The sequence below is a fragment of the Somniosus microcephalus genome, chromosome 15 (genome assembly GCF_052327205.1).
Source record: "Somniosus microcephalus isolate GS21.2 chromosome 15, FLI_Smic_1.0, whole genome shotgun sequence".
Taxonomy (NCBI): Eukaryota; Metazoa; Chordata; class Chondrichthyes; order Squaliformes; family Somniosidae; genus Somniosus; species Somniosus microcephalus.
This window is the reverse complement of record NC_141001.1, coordinates 114,524,626-114,548,526: the sequence shown is the minus strand read 5'-3', so window position 1 is coordinate 114,548,526 and position 23,901 is coordinate 114,524,626. Positions and strand designations below refer to the sequence as shown.

Sequence of the window (23,901 nt, the reverse complement as noted above, 5' to 3'; positions counted from 1 at the left end):
GCCTTCTGTGTTAGAGAATTCCACAGGTTCGCGAGTCTCTGGGCGAAGAAATTCCTCCTCATCTCTGTCCTAAATGGCTTACCCCTTATCTTTAGGCTGTGACCCCTGGTTCTGGACTCCCCCGCCATCGGGAACATCCTTCCTGCATCTAGTCTGTCTAGTCCTGTTAGAATTTTATAAGTTTCAATGAGATCCCCTCTCATTCTTCTAAATTCTAGCGAATATAAGCCTAATCGACCCAATCTCTCCTCATACGTCATTTCTGCCATCCCAGATATCAGTCTGGTGAATCTTCGCTGCACTCTCTCCATGGCAAGAACATCCCTCCTCAGATAAGGCGACCAAAACTGCACACAATACTCAAGGTGTGGTCTCACCAATGCCCTGTACAACTGCAGCAAGACATCCTTGCTCCTGTACTCGAATCCTCTCGCTATGCAGGCCAACATACCATTTGCCTTCTTAACCGCCTGCTGCACCTACATGCTTACCTTCAGCGACTGCTGCACAAGGACACCCAGGCCTCGTTGCACTTCCCCTTCTCCCAATCTATTGCCGTTCAGATAATAATCTGTCTTCCTGTTTTTGCCACCGAAGTGGATAACCTCGCATTTATTCACATTATACTGCATTTGCCATGCATCTGCCCAATCACCCAACCTGTCCAAATCATACTGGAGTTTCTCTGCATCCTCCTCACAGCACACACGCCCACCCAGCTCTATACTATTTGCCTCAACCACTCCCTGTGGTAGCGAGTTCCACATTCTCACCACTCTCTGGGTAAAGAAGGTTCTCCTGAATTCCCTATTGGATTAACTGGTGACTATCTTATATTGATGGCCTCTCACTAAAGCCAGGAAACCTTTTTAAAACGACTGCGGTGTGGCGCTTCTCCGCCACTTGAAGGCCTCCCCGTCACTGACCTCTTTTGACAGTGCTTGTTTCTCTTCTTGTTAGCAGCGGAGGGCTGGGCCCAGAGCACCTGGGCGATTCCCACACCGATGGGATGAGTGGCCGACAGTGCCATTTGGTTGGTTAAGAGATGCTGCGGCAACATGGAGCTGTAATGGCTGCCCGGGGCAAGCACCTTCCTGCAGGGGAGAGGAGAAGGAGACAGACCGGTCAAGCTGAGGCACGTGGGATAAAAACACATGGGCCTAGAAATCCTAGGGATTGAACGCTCAGCACATTTGAACAACGGTCCTCTGTCCAGGAATGTGAATGGATTAGCGCCTGTGTTTAAACAGGGGAGGCAGGAATGTCACGCCAATGCATTCAATGCCCATCCACTTACATTGCCAGCGGTAAAAGGGCAAGAACCAGAATATTAATGAATGGATGATATTCTGTCTATGGTCCCTCAATCTAAAATACAAGATCACAAAGCAGAAGAGAGAGAGAGAGAGAGAAACACGCACAGTGAGAGAGATAGTGAGAGAGAAAGCGAGTGAAGTGGGGCGAGGTGAGAACGACAAACACACACACACAGTTAGTGAGAGAGATAGAAAGTGAGAGTGAGAAAGAGAAAGTGAAGCAGGAAGAGAGAGAATGAGAGCGAGAAAGAGAGTGAGGGAGTGAGAGAGAGAGAGAGTTTAAATAGTGGAGAAAGGAATAGTGCGGCAGCACGGTGGCATAGTGGTTAGCACTGTTGCCTCACAGCGCCAGGGACCCGGGTTCGAATCCGGCCTCGGGCGACTGTCTGTGTGGAGTTTGCACATTCTCCCCGTGTTTGCGTGGGTTTCCTCCGGGTGCTCCGGTTTCCTCCCACAGTCCAAAGATGTGCGGGTTAGGTTGATTGGCTATGATAAATTGACCCTTAGTGTTAGGGGATTAAATACGTGGGGTTACAGGGATAGGGTGGGATATGTGTCGGTGCAGGCTCGATGGGCCGAAATGGCCTCTATCTGCACTGTGGGGTTTCTGTGATTTCTGTGAATGTTGCATCAGTGTATTAAGTGCTCATCCACTTGTATTGCCACGGGTAAATGCTAGGCTATGATCATTTCAACAGCCTGCTTTTATGAATGATGATAAAACTGCAATTGACAAAAAAGTCGAGTGCGACGGGAAGGTAATCCCTGGAACGTAAAGCAATTTGTTTATTCCAGGTGGGAACCTCAAAGCCCATGTAGGGGAAGCTCGCCAAGCCAGCCTGCGGGGGCGGGGGGCTAGCTTTCAGCTCTGCTCACAGCCCCAGGGCAAATGGGGCCACAAGAGTTGCTTTAAGCTCATCAACCGCAGCGGCACACAACTTCACACAACGGGAGACATGGCCCCCTGAACGCAGCACGCTCCCTCGCACCGACCTCAAACATTAACTCTTGTTTCTCTCTCCACAGACGCTGTCTGATCTGCTGGGAATTTCCAGCAATTTCTGTTTTTATTTCAGATTTCCAGCATCCGCAGTATTTTGCTTTTGTATTAGGGAGTACAGGTAAACTATCCTTTATCCGAAAACCTTGGGACCAGCTGTGTTTCGGTTTTCGGATTTCAGAAGGTTTTCATCTCCGTATCTGACAACAAACACTGTTGCTTAGCAACAGCTTGTAAACACTCGGGCCCTGCCTTGGAAGCGTCTCTGAAGCTGTTGCTAAGCTACAGAGACTCTTTCCACAGCCTGACTGTTTAAAAAAATGCTAGGGGAAGAAAAAAAACCTAACAAAACGGCTGCTGATTTCTGCCATTAGATCGAGGTTTCCGGCTCCCCCTGCTCCGTATCTGAATTCCTTGACTTAGCGGGGGTCTGGGGCTCGACTGCCGCCGCCAGTTGTGGGAAAGCCGGATATCGGCTGACTCCTACACTAAGCTGGCCCGCAAATCAGGTCGGTGGGGGGGGGCGGGGAGGGAAGAAAAGACTATCGGACGGGCCGCTGTATTGTTGGGTTCACTCTCCCGGTACCTCCTTCACACTGCCCGGCTCGGCCTGCAATCTCCTACCCAGGAGGGAACTCTGTGACCCTCTGCCCTGCTCACAGGGAAAGGCAGAGCTCCCGGACCACTCCTGTCATGTTTGGCGCCACTCGGGTCATATCGTGCGCACGACTTACGCTCCACGAAAAAACTTTCGGTTTTTAGAGGTTTTCGGAAGTGGGGATAAAGGATAGTCTACCTGTATCTGGAACTCTCTCCCCCAAAAAGCTGTTGAGGCTCGGGGGGTCAACTGAAAATTTCAGAACTGAGATTGATAAGATTTTTGTTAGGCAAGGGTATTAAGGGTTACAGAGCCAAGGCGGGTGGATGGAGTTAAGATACAGATCAGGCACGATCTAACTGAATGGCGAAACAGGCTCGAGGGCATGAATGGCCTAATCCTGTTCCTATGTTCCTGGATTTTCAGGAGGCTCCATTGACGAGAATGCGACCAACACCACACTCCTCCTCCCTCGTTTCCTGCCCTCGGCATCTTACGTACCCCCAGTCGCCCAGCCTCTGTGATCCAGCCACAGTATCGGATGTCAGCGCTGCAGTGGGGGGCGCCACAGCTGTCACTTGCTGCCAGGTAGGAACCAGTATCTGCTGGCTTCGACTAGACCATGCCTAAAGCAACAACAAAAAACACAAGCTAGCATACATTCAGAACAACAACAGCCACAACAACTTGCATTTATATAGCGCCTTTAACATAGCAACACATTCCAAAGGCACTTATCAAGAGCGTTATTAATCAAAATTTGACACCGAGCCACATGAGGAGATATTAGGACAGGCGACCAAAAGCTTGGTCAAAGAGGTAGGTTTTAAGGAGCGTCTTAAAGGAGGAAAGTGAGGTATGGAGAGGTTTAGGGAGGGAATTCCAGAGCTTAGGGCCTTGGCAGCTGAAGGCACGGCCGCCAGTGGTGGAGCGATGAAAATCGGGGATGCTCAAGAGGCCAGAGTTGGAGGAGCGCAGAGATCTCGGAGGAGTGTAGGGCGGGCGGAGGTTACAGAGATAGGGAGGGGCCTGGTCATGGAGGGATTTGAAAACAAGGATGAGAATTTTTAAATCACTAGCAAGACAAACGATCAAAAAAACAATTATTATTCGATTCTCGGGATGTGGGCATCGCTGGCATTTACTGGCCATCACCAGATGCCCCCGGAAGGTGGCGGTGGGCCGCCTTCGATTTTGTTACAACCGAGTGGCTTCCTTGGCCACTTCAGAGAGCAGTTAGGAGTCAAGCACGTTGGTATGGGACTGGAGTCACATATAAGGCCCAGACCGGGTAAGGACGGCTGGTCTCCTTCCTCAAAGGACAGTAACCTAAATTATGTCTGTGGAGTGGGGACTCGAACTCACAGCCTTCTGACTCGGAGGCGAGAGTGCTTCCCACTGCGCCAACCTGCCAATTTTATGCAACGGTATTATTTTAGCGGCAGAAGAACTTTTTTAAAAATTCGTTCATGGGATGTGGGCGTCACTGGCAAGGCCGGCATTTATTGCCCATCCCTAATTGCCGCTGCAGTCCCCGTGGTGAAGGTACTCCCACAATGCTGTTATACCTCTTTGTAGTGGTTTTGGCACATCTGAGTGGCTTGCTCGGCCATTTCAAAGGGAGGATAAGAGTCGACATAGAGACCAGACCGGCTAATTTCCTTCCCTAAAGGTTTTTACGAAAATTCAGTAGTTACATGGTCATTACTGATACTAGCTTTTAGTCTAATTTAAATTCCCCAGCTGCTGTGATCATCAGTCCAGACCTCTGGATTACTAGTCCAGTAACATAGCCACTACGCTACCACACCCATTTGCTTCCTTACGACCTGAACGGAAAGTACAAACCTGCGTCAAAACTCCAGGCCTCAGCTGAAGAGGCTGCAGTGTGGGTGCCTGTGTAACGAGAGGCACTGTGTTGTCCATTCGAACGGAAAACCCTGTGCATTTACCTGGGTTTGTTGGGATGCCTGCTGGTGCAAAGACAGACGAGTGAGACTATCCCATCTAAAGTCACAACAGGCCGACATTTCACTTGAAGCTAAATCGCTGCCGCTTGACCTAGACGGATCCCAGCCACGTGCAGAGGTGTCAACACCTTAAAGGACAGCAGTGCGACCAGCCAGATTGGGCTCATTTCCAACCCCGTGTTCCTAGCTGGCTTCACTTCTAAACACCTACAATGTCGGAGGTGCCGACTCTCGGTTGAGACGTTGGACCTCGGCCCCATCTGCCCTCTCAGGTGGGTGTAAAGGATCCCATGGCCACTATTTGGAAGAAGAGCAGGGGAGTTATCCCCAGTGTCCTGGCCGATATTTATCCCTCAACCAACATCACTAAAGACAGAGGCCTAGAAATTGAGTTGACGCCGCGCCAGGGCTTTAGCGCCGGAAATTTAGCGCCGGCGCTAATTCCCTTGCGCGCGCCAAAAATTCAGTAGCGCCGCGCCCAGACGGCTGCCGGCGCTACTGGCGGGCGTGAGCGCCTCCCAATGGGCGCTGAGTGCCGAATTGCGGCGCTAATCCGGCGCTGCGGCACCCGATGCGGTGCGGCAGGCTGGGGAAGTGCAGGCCTCCTCCTTCAGTTAAGGAGGAGCTGCCTGCACCCGCCCGCTGTCCGTTCAAATATTGAAAAAATGAGCCCGGCACCTCGGACAAGTGCCGGGCTTGCAGGCCAGACGCATCTGTTCCGCGGGGGGGGGGGGGTGGAGGAGTCCGGGGAGGGAGGTGCGGGCAGGCAGCCGACGGGAAAGCGGCCGGCCGCCGCGCGACCTTAATGCGCCGGCGCTAACTCGGGGAAGACTCGGTTGCCAGAGTCTTAGTTGCGGCTGCCACGGGCGAGGCGGCCGCAACTGAATTTCGGCGCTGGGGCCCGTCGGCATGGCAACCGGGACGCTGCGCACACCGATGACGTCATCGGTGCCGGCGCAGCGCTACCGGCTTAACGCCGACGGAAGGGCCCCACTCAATTTCCCAACTGGCCATAACTCCGGCGCTAGGCCCTCTAGCGCCTCAAATGCGGCGCTAAGGCTACTCAATTTCTAGGCCAGAATGTCTGGTCATTCTCACATTACTGTTGTGGGAGCTTGCTGTGCGCAAATTGGCTGCCATGTTTCCTACATTACAACAGTGACTACACTTCAAAAAAAGTACTTCATTGGCTGTAAAGCACTTTGGGACGTCCGGTGGTCATGAAAGGCGCTGTAGAAATGCAAATCTTTCTTTCTTTCTAGAATCATTCAATCATACAGCACAGGAGGAGGCCTTTTGGCCCATCGTGCCTGTGCCGGCTCTTTGGTAGAGCTCTCCAATCAGTCCCACTCCCCTCCTCTTTCCCCACAGCCCTGCAAAATTCTCCTTTTCAAGTCTGTATCTAATTCCCTTTTGAAAGTTACTATTGAATCTGCTTCCATCACCCTTCCAGGCAGTACATTCCAGATCACAACAACACCCTGCGTAAAAAAATTCTCCTCATCTCTTCTCAGGTTCTTTTGCCAATTATCTTAAATCTGTGTCCTCTGGTTACTAACCCTCCTTCCAGTTGAAACAGTTTCACAGAATCACACAGAATCACAGAAACCCCACAGTGCAGATAGAGGCCATTTCGGCCCATCGAGCCTGCACCGACACATATCCCACCCGATCCCCGTAACCCCTACACCAACACATATCCCACCCTATCCCCGTAACCCCACGTATTTAATCCCCCTAACACTAAGGGTCAATTTATCATAGCCAATCATCCTAACCCGCACATCTTTGGACTGTGGGAGGAAACCGGAGCACCCGGAGGAAACCCACGCAAACACGGGGAGAATGTGCAAACTCCACACAGACAGTCACCCGAGGCCGGATTCGAACCCGGGTCCCTGGCGCTGTGAGGCAACAGTGCTAACCACTATGCCACCGTGCTGCACCGTTTCTCCCTATCTACTCTGTCAAAACCTTTCATAATTTTGAATACCTCTAACAAATCTTCTCCTTAGAGCAGAGAAGGTTAAGAGAACAATCCCAGCTTCTCCAGTCTCTCCACATTACTGAGGACCCTCATCCCTGGTATCTTTCTGGTAAACCTCCTCTGAAACGAGTGGGAATGATACGAGTGGGAATGACACGAGTGGGAATGACACGAGTGGGAATGATACGAGTGGGAATGATACGAGTGGGAATGACACGAGTGGGAATGACACGAGTGGGAATGACACGAGTGGGAATGATACGAGTGGGAATGACACGAGTGGGAATGATACGAGTGGGAATGACACGAGTGGGAATGACACGAGTGGGAATGATACGAGTGGGAATGATCCACGAGTGGAAATGATACGAGTGGGAATGATACCAGTGGGAATGATCCACGAGTGGGAATGAAACGAGTGGGAATGAAACGAGTGGGAATGATCCACGAGTGGAAATGATACGAGTGGGAATGATACCAGTGGGAATGATCCACGAGTGGGAATGATACGAGTGGGAATGAAACGAGTGGGAATGAAACGAGTGGGAATGATACGAGTGGGAATGATACGAGTGGGAATGAAACGAGTGGGAATGATCCACGTGTGGGAATGATACGAGTGGGAATGATACGAGTGGGAATGATACGAGTGGGAATGAAACGAGTGGGAATGATCCACGTGTGGGAATGATACGAGTGGGAATGATACGAGTGGGAATGCTATGTGGGTGGGAATGCAAACAGTTCATAGCATTATCAAAATCGGCACCTTGCCGCTGAAACCTGCAGGTACATAGAGCAGGTGGACGACCTGTCTCGGGTCTACAGTAACCTGCTGCAGTCAAGAGTGGCCTTTTCGAGCTGGCTGGGAGTGGCCAGTGAGCAGTTGGCCTGCAATCTCCTTCTCAGCACTTCGCCAAGTCCTAGCAATCATTCTACAGCCTCCTGCTGTGGGAAATTATATCACTATTATCATAACTGTGCCCCCAACTCCATCAATACATATAGAATCCATGCAGCGCAGAAGGCCATTCAGCCCACCCTGCCTGTACTGGCCCTTTGAAAGAGCAATCTACTTAGTCCAACTGCCTCTGCTCTTCCCCCTAGCTCCGCACATTTATCCTTCTCAAAGTATTTATCCAATTCCCACATATGACAGGATTCCTGGTGTCTTCCACACACAGATGCAAGCGGAATAACATTCAGTTCAGATTACTCCGAAAGCCCAGAGCGGGCACACAGCCACCGTTTCGTACCTTGAAGCGTGGGTGGGCACAGGATGAGGGTCTGCTGGAAAGACTCGTTGCACCCAAACTGAGCGGTCCCCGGCTGCAGTGGTATCCCGTGGTGCATCAGGGAAGGTCCAGTCGGTGCTAAGTGCTGTACGAAGGTAGGACATGCGTCAGTGTCGATCGTCTCAGGACTACACCCGTGGTACACAGCGTCTCCGTTTGCAGGAGAATGCCGTGCGTTGCAGCCGAGAGCTCAAAGTTTCACGCACAAGAGGCAGCCGTAGGAGAGGCATTGCTAACAGAAACCTAGCAAGAGCGTGCCCTAAAAGCCTCAGTGATCTGCTGTTGGGTTTCCGCCACACAGATCCCAGAAATGTCTGCCTCACCCGATCCCACGGTGCGCTCTGCAGGATTCTGTGCTTTATTTTATTTGCACTGCCCAGCAATGTTCCCACTAATGTGTCAGCTGTGGCTCAGTGGGTAGCACTCTCTCGCCTCTGAGTCAGCAGGTTGTGAGGTTCAAGTCCCACTCCAGGGCCTTGAGCTCATAAATCTAGGCCGACACTCCCAGTGCAGTGCTGCACTGTCGGAGATGAGACGTTAAACCGAGGCCCCGTCTGCTCTCTCAGATAAACGTAAACGATCCCATGGCCACTATTTTGAAGAAGAGCAGGGGAGTTCTCCCTGCTGTCCTGGCCAATATTTCTCCCTCAACCAACATAACAAAAACAGATTATCTGGGCATTTTCACACTGTTGTTTGTGGGAGCTTGCTGTGCGCAAATTGGCTGCTGCGTTTCCAACATTTCAACAGTGACTACACTTCAAAAGTACTTCATTGGCTGTAAAGCGCTTTGAGACGTCTGGTGGTCGTGAAAGGTGCTATATAAATGCAAGTCTTTCTTTCTTTCTAATATTTTTTTGTGGTGCACAGCCCATTAAAGTTATTGCGCACGCACGGTGTTATTCCATTATAAAGCCGTTTGGCGGCTTGCGCGGGACCTCCAGATAGCTGCGCGGCCACGCAGCTTAAGAGGAACATTGCCGCCCGGGTGTCTTTGGGAGGGATTGCAACAGTCGAGTGCTGTTCCACTTCGAACAGCGGATAAAGATTAGTTAATAAAGGGTCTGTGCAGGATTCCCTAAACTCCTTGTGTGAAGAAATGAACCGACTATGTGTTTTTTTTTAACTTCTGTTTGCACATTTTTCGGGGAACGTAACGAGGTCAGCTGGAAAGTAAATTAATCTGGGACATGGAATTCTTTACCATCCTGTTAACACTTCAGCTATCTCCCAACAGAGGATGCAGCTATGGCGCGGAGGGCCAGGTATATTTTTACCCAAATTACACATTTTTCCTTGCTTACAGTAGAAATATTCTATTGTATAATGTGTCACAGGCTCGCTGACCTACATTGGCTTCCGGTCCATCAACGCCTCGATTTTAAAATTCTCATCCTTGTTTTCAAATCCCTCCACGGCCTCGCCCCTCCCTATTTCTGTGACCTCCTCCAGCACAAACCCCCCCCCCTCCCCAAGATCTCTGCGCTCCTCCAATTCTACCCTCTTGCGCATCCCTGATTTTAATCGCTCCACCATTGGCGGCCGTGCCTTCAGCTGCCTGGGCCCCGAGCTCTGGAATTCCCTCCCTAAACCTCTCCGCCTCTCTACCTCTCTCTCCTCCAAGACGCGCATTAAAACCCACCTCTTTGACCAAGCTTTTGGTCATCTGTCCTAAGATCTCCTTATGTGGTTCAGTGTCAAATTACGCTGATGTGAAATGCTTTGGGGACGTATCACTACGTTAAGGGTGCTATATAAATGCAAGTTGTTGTTGTTGTTGCAGGGCAGAAGGAACTGGAAGCAGAGTCGGTGTCCCTCCCATCCACCCCTCAGCAAGCGGTTACGGACAATGATGGGGTGGGCCTGGCAGCATTAACCTGCCCTTTAGTTGTTTGCGCAGAGACTCCAGAAAGGGGGGGGGGGGCCGGGGGGAGGGGGATAATTTCTTGGCCAATGAAAGGATAATTTTCATCTCATAATATAATAATTTAAATGGCACCAAGATACCGAGCAGCAGAAACCTGGAATTAAAATGGCCAAATGAGCGAGGGCTGCTGACAAATCGATGGCGATTGGTGGTGACCACCTTCGCCGCTCAGCAGAACCTGACTGCACGGATCCAGCTGCTCCACTGGTTTCTCATTAACAAACCCACACGCATGGCGGGGGAGTCCCGAACCAGGGGTCACAGTCTAAGGATAAGGGGTAAGCCATTTAGGACAGGGATGAGGAGGAATTTCTTCTCCCAGAGAGTGGTGAACCTGTGGAATTCTCTACCACAGAAGGTAGTGGAGGCCAATTCATTAAATATATTCAAGAAGGAGTTGGATATATTTCTTAAGGCTGAAGGGAGCAAGGGATATGGAGAGAAAGCAGGGACAGGGTGACATGAATCAGTCATTCATGAAAGAAAGACTTATGAAATAATACTGAGCGGCCTGCGGGTGGCGCTGTCCAGGGAGAGTATAAACACTCGGGCACGGGCCCAGCTTGCGCAGGACATTCTTAACAGGAACTAGTGAAGGACACAACTAGACCTCCATGTTGTAAAACAGTTGATTAAAGCTTTGTTTAACGCTTAGACCAAGTGCCTCGTAGTTTTCTTACGTCACAGGGTACTGATCTCAGCCATGATCTCATTAAATGGCGGAGCAGGCTCGAGGGGCCGAATGGCCTACTGCTGCTCCTATCTTCTATGTTTCTATGACCAGCTGGCTTCACACAACGTAGCAACAATCGATGATTTATTACCTGGGTATCAAGGACACGTTTATCACCCAGCCCCCTCCACCATCGACTGCAGGAGGCTAAACACCCCGTTACATCGAGTCAACAGCACAGAAACAGGCCATTCGGCCCAACTGGTTCGTGCCGGTGTTTATGTTCCACACGAGCCTCCTCCCACCCCCTACTTCATCTCACCCCATCAACATAGCCTTCTATTCCTTCCTCTCTCATGCACTTATCTAGCTTCCCCTTAAATGCATCCATGCTATTCATATAATCATAGACATTTACAGCACAGAAGGAGGCTATTCGGCCCATCGTGTCTGTGCCGGCTGAAAAAGAGCTCTCCAGTCTAATCCCACTTTCCAGCTCTTGGTCCGTAGCCTTGCAGGTTACAGCACTTCAAGCGCATCTCCAAGTACTTTTTAAATGCGATGAGGGGTTTCTGCCTCGACCACCACTTCAGGCAGTGAGTTCCAGACCCCCACCACCCTCTGGGTGAAAAAAGTTCTCCTCAACTCCCCTCTAATCCTTCGATGCCCCCTGGTTACTGACCTCTCTGCTAGCGGAAATAAGGCCTTCCTATCCACTCTATCTAGGCCCCTCATAATTTTATGCACAATTTTATTCGCCAGTGAGTTCCACATTCTCACCACTCTCTGGGGAAAGAAGTTTCTCATGAAATTGGATTTATTAGTGATTATCTTATATTTATAACCCCTAGTTTTGGTTTCCCCCACAAGTGGAAACATTATCTCTGTATCTACTCTGTCAAACCCCTTCATCATTTTAAAGACCTCTATCAGGCCTTCTATTTTCTAGAGAAAAGAGCCCCAAGCCGGTTCAGTCTTTCCTGAAAGATGTGCTCTCTCACTTCTGGTACCATCCTTGTAAATCTTTTCTGCTGCTCCTCCTCTACTTCTATATCCATTTTATAACACGGAGACCAGAACTGCGCACAGTATTCTTAAGCTAGATGCCACTCTGTGACCTTTGCCCTTAACGTGCCCCGGAGCTTGTATTAAACCGAGGTGGACAGTTGTTCGCTCGTGTGAATAATGACTGAGTGACTCATGCCCGTCGCACACGGGCAAACAAGCTCTCCTAATGCGTCGTCGATGGCGCACTGCCCATTGTTTTGCACCCCTTAATGCACTTTGACCCCTCCAGTACTTGACATCACTCGCCGCTGGTAGAAAGCGAACGTGCTTCTCTGCCAAGTTACGGGCATCACGATATGGCAGCCTCATCGGTTATTTCATCACCGAACTGTCCAACCAGGTAGGACCAGGCATCCATCCGACTGGAGCCTTGAAAGATATCTGGAGGTTCTGTCGCTGCTCGGGGAAGATACAGGGGTTGCATAAACCACCAACCACCACAAGGCTGTGCTATAGAGCAACCCACAGAAATCTCTGAAAATTGTCACGTTTCAGAGTTTGTTTTTAAAGGAGCCTCTAAAAGTAATGGTCATCCTTTCTGCCATGCAAGACACCAAAGCTGCTTTTACATTCAGTAGCAGGGTTCACTGCCCCTGAGGTGCGAGTCTTGCACAGCCAGCGACAAGACCAAACAACAACAACTTGCATTTATACAGCGCCTTTAACGTAACAAACGTCCCAAGCAATGTTGCCTCTAATTTTGTTTTGGTGCGCGGTCCCTTTAACTGGCTACTCAGCCTATTCCAATTTTCACGCGTGCGTGGTTTCTTCCATGTAAAAGCCGGTTAGCGGCCTGCGCGGAACCTCTAGGCCGCTGCGCAGCCACGCAGCTTAGCGGGAATGCTGGTCCCAAGGCGCTTCACAGAAGCGTTAAGAAACAAAATTTGACACCGAGCCACATAAGGAGATATTAGGACAGGCGACCAAAACCTTGGTCAAAGAGGCAGGTTTTAAGGAGCGTCTTAAAGGATGAGAGAGAGGTGGAGAGGCGGAGCGGTTTAGGGAGGGAATTCCAAAGCTTCGGGCCTCGGCAGCTGAATGGTGGTGTGTTTAAAATCGGGGATGCGCAGGAGGCCAGAACTGGAGGAAGGCAGAGATCTCGGGGGTTGTAGGGCTGGAGGAGGTTACAGAGAGAGGGAGGGAACCCGTTATTTGCTGGCCTGAGTGAATCCAGCAAGTTTGGAAATAGTTGCCGCTGGTTGTGCTAGAATGGAAAATTGTTAAGCAGCGGCACTGATTTAATTAGAGCTCTCTTAGCTGTGGGCCCCACTATGTTGCATTAAGCGCTTTGAGGATTGAAATGGGCCTCCAGTTTCTGGTTGCCTTTGTTCAACCCCAAGCACCCGCTGAGCACAGCCCCACAGGAGATGCAAATGGAGGAGTCGATGTTTGCCTTTAACTTACAAGAAGAAGAAGAACACATGCTGAAATGGTGCAGCGTTCCTCAGAGGGGATGAGCGGTAATACAAAGGGGCCGTGCCAATCCAATAACTCTGGAGCCATAGAACCTCACGGCACAGGTGGAAGCCATTTGGTCCAACACTTTCAGTTTTGGTCTCCTTACCTAAGGAAGGATATACTTGCCTTAGAGGCGGTGCAAGGAAGCTTCACTAGATTGATTCCTGGGATCAGAGGGTTGTCCTATGAGGAGAGATTGAGTAGATTGGGCCCATACTCTCTGGAGTTTAGAAGAAAGAGAGCTGATCGCAATGAAACATGTAAGATTGTGAGAGGGATTGACAAGGTAGATGCTGAGAGGTTGTTTCCCCTGGCTGGCGAGCCGAGAACTAGGGGGCACAGTCTCAGGATAAGGGGTCGGCCTTTTAGGACTGAGATGAGGAGGAATTTCTTCACTCAGAGGGTGGTGAATCTTTGGAATTCTCTACCCCAGAGGGCTGTGGAGGCTCAGTCGTTGAGTATATTCAAGACAGAGATCAATAGATTTTTAGACTCTCGGGGAATCAAGGGATATGGGGATTGGGCGGGAAACTGGAGTTGAGGTCGAAGATCAGCCATGACCTTATTGAATGGCAGAGCAGGCTCGAGGGGCAGAATGGCCGACTCCTGCTCCTAATTCTTATGCTCTCACCCCTAGCCCTGAAACATCCTTTGCTTCAAATACTTATCCAGTCTCCCTTTAGAAGTTGTATGTGCCTCAACCACACCAAGGCATTCCAACAACCCTCTGTGTAAAGATATTTCTCCAAACCCTTTCTCCCCACGCTCTCAGTGATCATTTTAAATCGATGGCAGCCCCCCCCACCCCCCGCCATCACCGGCTTCTTAATCGGGAGGATACAATCTTTCCCCTTACCTGGCTATGTACAGAGCCCATTTTATTAAAAGCCACAGTCAGGTTTGTGGCATTGTTCGAGGCAACCGGTCTCATAAATGGCATCTTATTGCGGTTTATCACATCGTATACGTTCGGTCTCCATCTGCAGACATCCATTATGTGGAAACAAGATTTGACGCTGTGGGGGGAAAATCAAACAAACCCGGGAGTTAGCTGCACGAATCGTAAACCTCTGGACCTCTTTTAGACTGTAATGAAAGGCGCGGGCAGTTTACAGCACAGGAGGAGGCCATTTGGCCCATCGCGCCTGTCCCGTCTCTTTGTTAGAGCAATCCCATCGCCCTGCCCTCTCCTCATAGGCATGTGCCATCCTCTACCTCAAGTATTTATCCACTTTTCCCTGTAAAGGTGCAACAGTCTCCACCTCAACCATTCCCTGTAGCCAAGCAATCCATGCTACAAACAGCCTGTGGTGGAAAGTCATTTCTTTCTTATCCTCTCTCTCCTCGCTCTTAGTGACGATTTTCACTTGATGACCCTTTCTCCCACCCAGATTGAGCGCCCCAGCTCAGAGGGTGGGATAAGGATCCTTTCCCTGTCACCACGAGCCAGCAGCTCTGTGTTACATTAGTTTCAATCTTTGTTGCAACCAGATTCTTCATCCATTCCCTCGGCTGAAAGTTATCTGGACTCTCTGAGTTGTCGCTTGGGAAGGGGACCAAGTGACAGGCTGGGTTTGTAAAACCTGGGAGACTGGTATGAAAAATTAAAGGAGGCAGAGAATAGAGGCGGGGTGGGGACGGAGGGAAGTAGGGACAGGGAGGGGAGGAGAGGGACAGGGAGGGGAGGAGAGAGACAGGGAGGGGAGGAGAGGGACAGGGAGGGGAGGAGAGAGACAGGGAGGGGAGGAGAGAGACAGGGAGGGGAGGAGAGAGACAGGGAGGGGAGAAGAGAGACAGGGAGGGGAGGAGAGAGACAGGGAGGGGAGGAGAGGGACAGGGAGGGGAGGAGAGAGACAGGGAGGGGAGGAGAGAGACAGGGAGGGGAGGAGAGGGACAGGGAGGGGAGGAGAGAGACAGTGAGGGGAGGAGAGAGACAGGGAGGGGAGGGGAGGGACAGTGAGGGGAGGAGAGGGACAGTGAGGGGAGGAGAGGGACAGTGAGGGGAGGAGAGGGACAGTGAGGGGAGGAGAGAGACAGGGAGGGGAGGAGAGAGACAGGGAGGGGAGGGGAGGGACAGGGAGGGGAGGAGAGGGACAGTGAGGGGAGGAGAGGGACAGGGAGGGGAGGAGAGAGACAGGGAGGGGAGGAGAGAGACAGGGAGGGGAGGGGAGGGACAGGGAGGGGAGGAGAGGGACAGGGAGGGGAGGAGAGGGACAGTGAGGGGAGGAGAGGGACAGGGAGGGGAGGAGAGAGTCAGGGAGGGGAGGGGAGGGACAGTGAGGGGAGGAGAGGGACAGTGAGGGGAGGGACAGTGAGGGGAGGAGAGAGACAGGGAGGGGAGGGGAGGGACAGTGAGGGGAGGAGAGGGACAGTGAGGGGAGGAGAGAGACAGGGAGGGGAGGAGAGGGACTGGGAGGGGAGGAGAGAGACAGTGAGGGGAGGAGAGAGACAGTGAGGGGAGGAGAGAGACAGGGAGGGGAGGAGAGAGACAGGGAGGGGAGGGGAGAGTCAGGGAGGGGAGGGGAGGAACAGGGAGGAGAGGAGACACGGGGGGAGGAGAGGGACAGGGAGGGGAGGAGAGGGACAGGGAGGGGAGGGGAGAGACAGGGAGGGGAGGAGAGGGACAGGGAGGGGAGGAGAGGGACAGGGAGGGGAGGGGAGGGGAGGGACAGTGAGGGGAGGAGAGAGACAGGGAGGGGAGGGGAGGGACAGTGAGGGGAGGAGAGGGACAGGGAGGGGAGGGGAGGAGACAGGGAGGGGAGGAGAGGGACAGGGAGGGGAGGAGAGGGACAGGGAGGGGAGGAGAGGGACAGGGAGGGGAGGAGAGGGACAGGGAGGGGAGGAGAGAGACAGGGAGGGGAGGGACAGGGAGGGGAGGAGAGGGACAGGGAGGGGAGGAGAGAGACAGAGAGGGGAGGGGAGGGACAGGGAGGGGAGGAGAGGGACAGGGAGGGGAGAGGAGGGACAGGGAGGGGAGGAGAGGGACAGGGAGGGGAGGAGAGAGACAGGGAGGGGAGGAGAGAGACAGGGAGGGGAGGGACAGGGAGGGGAGGAGAGGGACAGGGAGGGGAGGAGAGGGACAGTGAGGGGAGGAGAGGGACAGGGAGGGGAGGAGAGAGTCAGGGAGGGGAGGGGAGGGACAGTGAGGGGAGGAGAGGGACAGTGAGGGGAGGGACAGTGAGGGGAGGAGAGAGACAGGGAGGGGAGGGGAGGGACAGTGAGGGGAGGAGAGGGACAGTGAGGGGAGGAGAGAGACAGGGAGGGGAGGAGAGGGACTGGGAGGGGAGGAGAGAGACAGTGAGGGGAGGAGAGAGACAGTGAGCGGAGGAGAGAGACAGGGAGGGGAGGAGAGAGACAGGGAGGGGAGGGGAGAGTCAGGGAGGGGAGGGGAGGAACAGGGAGGAGAGGAGACACAGGGGGAGGAGAGGGACAGGGAGGGGAGGAGAGGGACAGGGAGGGGAGGGGAGAAGAGGGACAGGGAGGGGAGGAGAGGGACAGGGAGGGGAGGGGAGTCAGGGAGGGGAGGGGAGGGACAGTGAGGGGAGGAGAGAGACAGGGAGGGGAGGGGAGGGACAGTGAGGGGAGGGGAGGGACAGGGAGGGGAGGGGAGGAGACAGGGAGGGGAGGAGAGGGACAGGGAGGGGAGGAGAGGGACAGGGAGGGGAGGAGAGGGACAGGGAGGGGAGGAGAGGGACAGGGAGGGGAGGAGAGAGACAGGGAGGGGAGGGGAGGGACAGGGAGGGGAGGAGAGGGACAGGGAGGGGAGAGGAGGGACAGGGAGGGGAGAGGAGGGACAGGGAGGGGAGGAGAGGGACAGGGAGGGGAGGAGAGGGACAGGGAGGGGAGGAGAGGGACAGGGAGGGGAGGGGAGGGACAGGGAGGGGAGGAGAGGGACAGGGAGGGGAGGAGAGGGACAGGGAGGGGAGGAGAGGGACAGGGTGGGGAGAGGAGGGACAGGGAGGGGAGGAGAGGGACAGGGAGGGGAGGAGAGGGACAGGGAGGGGAGGAGAGGGACAGGGAGGGGAGGGGAGGGACAGGGAGGGGAGGAGAGGGACAGGGTGGGGAGGAGAGGGACATGGAGGAGTGCGGGGCAGGGAGGGGAGAGAGGAGAAAGAATGTGAATTTATCGAGCACCTTATCTCATCTCAGAAACCTCTCCAGGTGCTTCACATGCAATGCTTTAATCTGGAGTATTATATGGGTGAACACAACACCCATTTTGCACAGTGTAAGATTTTACAAACAGCAATGAAATGAATGATCAGTCAAAGAGAGCATTAAAATATTGGTCCTGGTATTTACAAGGTTGGGGGGGGCAAGAACGGTGCGGGGGAGCCCGGGAGTGAGCGGGCGCCACACCCGGACAAGTCGGGGACATGGAGGCTCGACCGATCTTAACGCCAGGGCTTCATTTAACTCAAACTTCCCGGATTCCCGCCCGACACCCAGCCAGACTCACTGCCTAGCCGGCCGGGGGGTGGGGAGTGAGGGGTAGGTGGGGGGAGTGGGATTCTGGCCGCAGCCCAGGACCCGCCGGGAACAGTCTCCCAGCAGTCACGGGAGGAGGGGGTTTCCTTTGTGATCGGAGGGGGGTGAAGGCCAGGACTGGGGAGGCCCAAGGACTCCCTTGCGGGGCCTAGGGGGTGGAGCACTTCTACTCCTCCTGGCCCACAAGGAGTTCAAGCAGACGGATATTCGTAAGACTTGCCATGGCCTCTTCTGGCCAGCCGGCTCCCCCCCCCACCAGCACCGCAGTACTGCCGCCAGGCAGCGAGGTTGGAACGTTACATTCCAACATTAAAATGGCAGCACAGGTCCTGCCAGACCTCCCTGGGCCAAAATGAACGTTACGGCTCGTGTGTTATGCGCTTTAACATCCAGGACAAAGCAGCCCGCTTGATTGGCACCCCATCCACCACCTTAAACATTCACTCCCTCCACCACCGGCGTACCGTGGCTGCAGTGTGTACCATCTACAAGATGCACTGCAGTAACTCGCCAAGGCTTCTTCGGCAGCACCTCCCAAACCCGCGACCTCTACCACCTAGAAGGACAAGGGCAGCAGGTGCATGGGAACACCACCACCTCCAAGTTCCCCTCCAAGTCACACACCAGCCTGACTTGGAAATGTATCGGCCGTTCCTTCATCATAGCTGGGTCAAATTCCTGGAACTCCCTCCCTAACAGCACTGTGGGAGCACCGTCACCACGCGGACTGCAGTGGTTCAAGAAGGCGGCTCACCACCACCACCACCTTCTCAAGGGGCAACTCGGGGATGAGCAATAAATGCCGGCCTCGCCAGCGACGCCTAGATCCTAGAATGAATTTTTTAAAACTCGCACTGACATTGATGTACAAGCCAAATAACTCGCCTGCATATCAACAGTCATCGCTCTTGAAAAGCAATGCGTTTCTCAAAGCAGGCAGACATGCTCTGACACGATAAAATGCTATTTTAATGCAAATCATTAACCTAACATCTGCACGCAGAGGGGGGTGCAGATCTGCGATGCATGATTCAAGGACTGGCTAAATGCTAAGGCGTTTCTGCAGGGCACAGAGGAAGGGGAATGGGTGAAGCCTGCAGCGTCACGGCAAGCACGTGAATCGGGCCCGGCTCATTATTTTTTTTTACACAGCGAAGACGTACTGGTTGCTGTGCGGAAAGTCCAGCAGGTGCTGCATGGTTACAAAGGAGTGGCTCATAGTCTCCACCGGAGTAATCCTCTTCTCAGCGTCAATCAGCAACATCGTCTTCAACAGGCTGACAAACTCCACACGGTCGGCCTTCTCCGCCAGCAGGTCAGCTCCCTCCATATCCATCACCATGTTCACCTGAGGCAAGAGCACATTTTAAATTTAGCAGCAGGGCAGGGCAGGGCTGGGTGATCTTATGATCGTCACCTCACGACCGACGAGGAACTCAAAACCCACTGAAAATTAATTCCTAACCCCCCTATATATTTTTTATATGTATTAAAGGATTTTTTTCCTCTTTCACCAATGTCCCAGTGCTTGGCGGAGAGCTGATAGGCGATTCCCTCCCAGCCCTCCATCCGTGCCACCGTGGAGCTGTACTAGCGAGCGTGCATGCTTACATAGAATTACAGAGTGTTTACCGCACAGAAACAGGCCATTCGGCCCAACAGGTCCATGCTGGCTTTTATGCTCCACACGAGCCACCGCCCACCCTACTTCATCTTACCCCATCAGCATGGAGGATTGATGAAGGGAATGCAATGGATGTTGTCTACATGGATTTTCGGAAGGCGTTTGACAAAGTACCACATAGAATGCTGGTTAACAAAACTGAGGCTCATGGAATAGGTGGGTCAGTGGCAGCTTGGATAAGGAATTGGCTTAAGGACAGAAAACAGCGAGTTGTGGTAAATGGCTGTTTTTCAGACTGGAGGATGGTAGACAGTGGTGTTCCCCAAGGGTCAGTGCTGGGGTCACTGCTTTTTTTGATATATATAAATGACCTGGATATTGGAATACAAAGTCGAATTTCTAAATTTGTCGATGAAACCAAACTTGGGAGAGTGGCAAACAGTGAGGATGATACCAATCGACTGCAACAGAACATAGAAAGGCTAGCAGAGTGGGCAGACAAGTGGCAGATGGAATTTAATACAGAGAAGTGTGAAGTGATGTATTTTGGCAGAAGGAACAGGAAGAGGCAATAAACACTTAATGGCACAGCTTTAAAGAATGTGCAGGGACAGAGGGACCTGGGAGTTAATGTGCATAGGTCCCTGAAGGTGGCGGGACATATTGAGAGAGTGGTTAGCAAAGCATATGGGATCTTGGGCTTCATAAATGGAGGTATTGAGTACAAAAGTAGAGAAGTTATGCTGAACCTTTATAAAGCGCTGGTTAGACCACAACTGGAGTATTGCATCCAGTTCTGGTCACCACACTTTAGGAAGGATGTGAAGGCCCTTGAAGAGTGCAGAGGAGGTTTACCAGAATTGTTCCGAGGATGGGGGGATCTTAGCTACAAGGACAGGTTGGAGAAGCTGGATTTGTTTTCATTAGAGCAAAGGAGGTTGAGGGGTGATTTGATAAACGTGTACAAGATTATGACGGGTTTGGATAGGCTAGACGGGGAAAGGCTGTTCCCACTAGTTGATGGTACAAGGACTAGGGGGCACAGAATTAAGGTTTTGGGAAAGAGATACGGGGGGACGTGAGGAAAAAGTTCTTTACGCAGCGAGTGGTGAGGACCTGGAACTCGCTGCCGACGGAAGTGGTGGAAGCGGAGACACTCAATGTTTTCCAGGGGAGACTGGATAGGCACTTGAGGGAAATAAACTTGCAGGGCTACGGGGATAGAGCGGGGGAATGGGACTGACTGGATTTACAAAGGAAGGTCGAGGCAGAACTTAAGCATCCATACAGGCTTCCAAAGCCTCCTGTTTCTCTGCACCATACAAAGCAGAACCCCCCGCCGTCACTTTTAAAACACATCTCACCTGCAGCGCTTTCAACAAAAGATGAAGGAGAACCTCACAGCTCGATAAAGAGAGAGGGATTAGCACATTGTCAGATACCTTCCGAATTGGACAGGTGTCCATTACCTGTGCGGCGTGCACAAATCCCAAGTAAAGGTCCTGTATTGGAACTCTCGATGTACCCCTGCCTCAGGCACCATGCAAACAAAATTTGCAATGACGTCATGAAATATGTGTACATGCACGCTTATACATGGAATTGGATAAATACTTGCAAGGGAAAAATTTGCAGGGCTATGGGGGAAAGAGCGGGGGGGTGGGACTAATTGGAGAGCTCGTTCAAAGAGCCGGCACAGGCACGATGGGCCAAATGGCCTCCTTCTGTGCTGTATGAATCTATGGACATGTTCATCAAATACATGTCTGAGGCCACACGAAATGGTACAATGAATTCAAAAGATATACGTACGGGAGATTTTCGAGAAATGTGTGTGTGAATATACACCTAATGGTACAATGAACTTGCATTTATATAGCGCCTTTTACGTAGCAAAAACGTCCCAAGGCGCTTCACATGAGGGTTACGGGCCAAATATGACACCGAGCCACGTAAGAGATATTTCAAGGGATACGGGGATTGGGCAGGAAAGTGGAGTTGAGGGGGAAGATCAGCCATGATCTTACTGAATGGCGGAGCAGGCGCGAGGGGCTGAATGGCCCACTCCTGCTCCTACTTCTTATGTGACCAATAGCTTGGTCAAAGAGATGGGTTTTAAGGAGCGTCTTAAAGGAGGAGAGAGAGGCGGAAAGGTGTTTAGGGAGGGAATTCCAGAGCTTAGGGGCCCGGGCAGCTGAAGGCACGGCCGCCAATGGTGAAGCAATGAAAATTGGGGATGCGCAAGAGACCAGGATTGGAGGAGCGCAGAGATCTCGGGGGTTTGTAGGGCTGGAGGAAGTTACACAGGTGGCTATGGAGGGATTTGAAAACAACGATGAGAATTTGAAAATCGAGGCGTTGCCAAGGCGCTTCACGGGAGCAATTATTAAACAAAATTTGACACCGAGCCACATGAGGAGATATTAGGACAGGTGACCAAAAGCAGGTTTCCAGCTGGGGACTGCGCTGTGAGCACGGTAACGCATTCTTGGCCGCTGATACTTACATGCGCTATATCATCCAAACAACCAAAGATATACTTTCTGGCTTCTTTTGACTTCATCCCTGTTTCTGCCTCATGCTCTTCTGGAGTCTAAAGCAAAATGGAGGATTGAAAAGAAAAAATTAAGAACAAAAAATACAGAACACACAAGATGGAGAGAAAATCCATCAGGTTCTCAGCTCTCACTTCTGTTTAGGAGCACTGACTAGTTTATCTAAGTCTTTCTGCCGGCAGTTTATTGGTTTCAAAATGCAGATCTCTCCTTAGTAATATCTCCAAATTTGCAGACGACACAGAGCTGGGTGGGCGTGTGTGCTGTGAGGAGGATGCCGAGAAACTCCAGGATGATTTGGATAGGTTAGGTGATTGGGCAGAAGCATGGCAGATGCAATATAACGTGGATAAATGTGAGGTTATCCACTTTGGTGGCAAAAACAGGAAGGCAGATTATTATCTGAATGCCAATAGATTGGGAGAAGGGGAAGTGCAGCGAGACCTGGGTGTCCTTGTGCACCAGTCGCTGAAGGTAAGCATGCAGGTGCAGCAGGCGGTTAAGAAGGCAAATGGTATGTTGGCCTTCACAGCGAGAGGGTTTGAGTACAGGAACAAGGATGTCTTGCTGCAGTTGTACAGGGCCTTGGTGAGACCACACCTTGAGTATTGTGTGCAGTTTTGGTCGCCTTATCTGAGGAAGGATATTCTTGCCATGGAAGGAGTTCAGCGAAGATTCACCAGGTTGATACCTGGGATGGCAGGAATGACGTATGAGGAGAGATTGGGTCGATTGGGCTTGTACTCGCTGGAGTTCAGAAGAATGAGAGGGGATCTCATTGAAACTTATAAAATTCTGACAGGACTGGACAGACTAGATGCAGGGAGGATGTTCCCGATGGTCAGGGAATCCAGAACCAGGGGTCACAGTCTAAGGATAAGGGGTAGGCCTTTTAGGACTGAGATGAGGAGGAATTTCTTCACACAGAGAGTGGTGAACCTGTGGAATTCTCTACCACAGAAGGCAGTAGAGGCCAATTCATTAAATATATTCAAGAAGGAGTTGGATATATTTCTTAAGGCTAAAGGGATCAAGGGGTATGGGGAGAAAGCAGGGACTGGGTACTGAACTTGGATGATCAGCCATGATCGCATTGAATGGCGGAGCAGGCTAGAGGGGCCGAATGGCCTACTCCTGCTCCTATCTTCTATGTTTCTAGTAATGTTGACTTAACCCACGCCCACCCAGTGATAACCCCAAACCTCCTAATATCAGTGGTCAATGAGGCATGAAAGTGCGTGGAGCATTTTTTTTTAATGCCAGGGAGCGAGCGGGTGTTGCAGCCAAGCACGGGTGAGAAACACAACAACAAAAAATGCCTCGCGAGAGGTAACTCCACGGCGGTCGTGTAAACCAGAACCAGGTGAGTTGACAGGGCAAACCGGCACGACCAGGGCAACTCGGCTACTTACAGGAAACTCTTTTTTATCCGGCACCGACGGGACCGGCGTGGTGCCGGTTGATCAAAAAGTCCGGATTACAGAGAGGTATACTTACTAAGGTATGAGAGCCCCGTACACGGCCACAGATCCAGGCGTCCCTGTTGCATGGCAACAGGTGCAGGAACCCCGGTTACACGACCACAGATCCAGGCGTCCCTGTTGCATGGCAACAGGTGCAGGAACCCCGGTTACACAGCCACAGATCCAGGCGTCCCTGTTGCATGGCAACAGGTGCAGGAACCCCGGTTACACGGCCACAGATCCAGGAACCCAGGTTACACGGCCACTAATATGAAGTAAAACTTACCTGAACCTACTCCTGAATTTTGCCGATTAAGAGCGATTTCCGGTTATTTAGGTGCCAATAAAAAGAGTTTCCTGTAATCGCGATTCAAATCTTGGGTTACATCTACATTTGTGTAAGGCCCCATTAATGCTTTGCGCCACAGCAAAGTGCATCGGGTGGGCACCAACGCAAGGTGCATCGGGTGGGCACTCAT

General features: G+C 52.0%; 1 protein-coding gene across 13 annotated transcripts in view; it reads right to left on the bottom strand.

The window, feature by feature from the left end:
* The window catches only part of LOC147107164 (homeodomain-interacting protein kinase 3-like), a 317,760-nt gene that overhangs the window by 32,926 nt on the left and 260,933 nt on the right, over nt 1–23,901 (bottom strand). For 12 of the 13 annotated variants that reach the window (XM_086008315.1, XM_086008320.1, XM_086008323.1 and 9 more), the window contains 7 exons: nt 21,911–21,997; nt 18,944–19,128; nt 14,149–14,308; nt 8,128–8,251; nt 4,763–4,887; nt 3,416–3,540; nt 927–1,094 (listed from right to left, as the gene is read on the bottom strand). In XM_086008315.1, coding sequence (XP_085864441.1) covers nt 927–1,094; nt 3,416–3,540; nt 4,763–4,887; nt 8,128–8,251; nt 14,149–14,308; nt 18,944–19,128; nt 21,911–21,997 — 974 coding nt within the window. The remainder of the gene's footprint in view (nt 1–926; nt 1,095–3,415; nt 3,541–4,762; nt 4,888–8,127; nt 8,252–14,148; nt 14,309–18,943; nt 19,129–21,910; nt 21,998–23,901) is intronic. The other variant, XM_086008313.1, reaches the window with a different exon arrangement.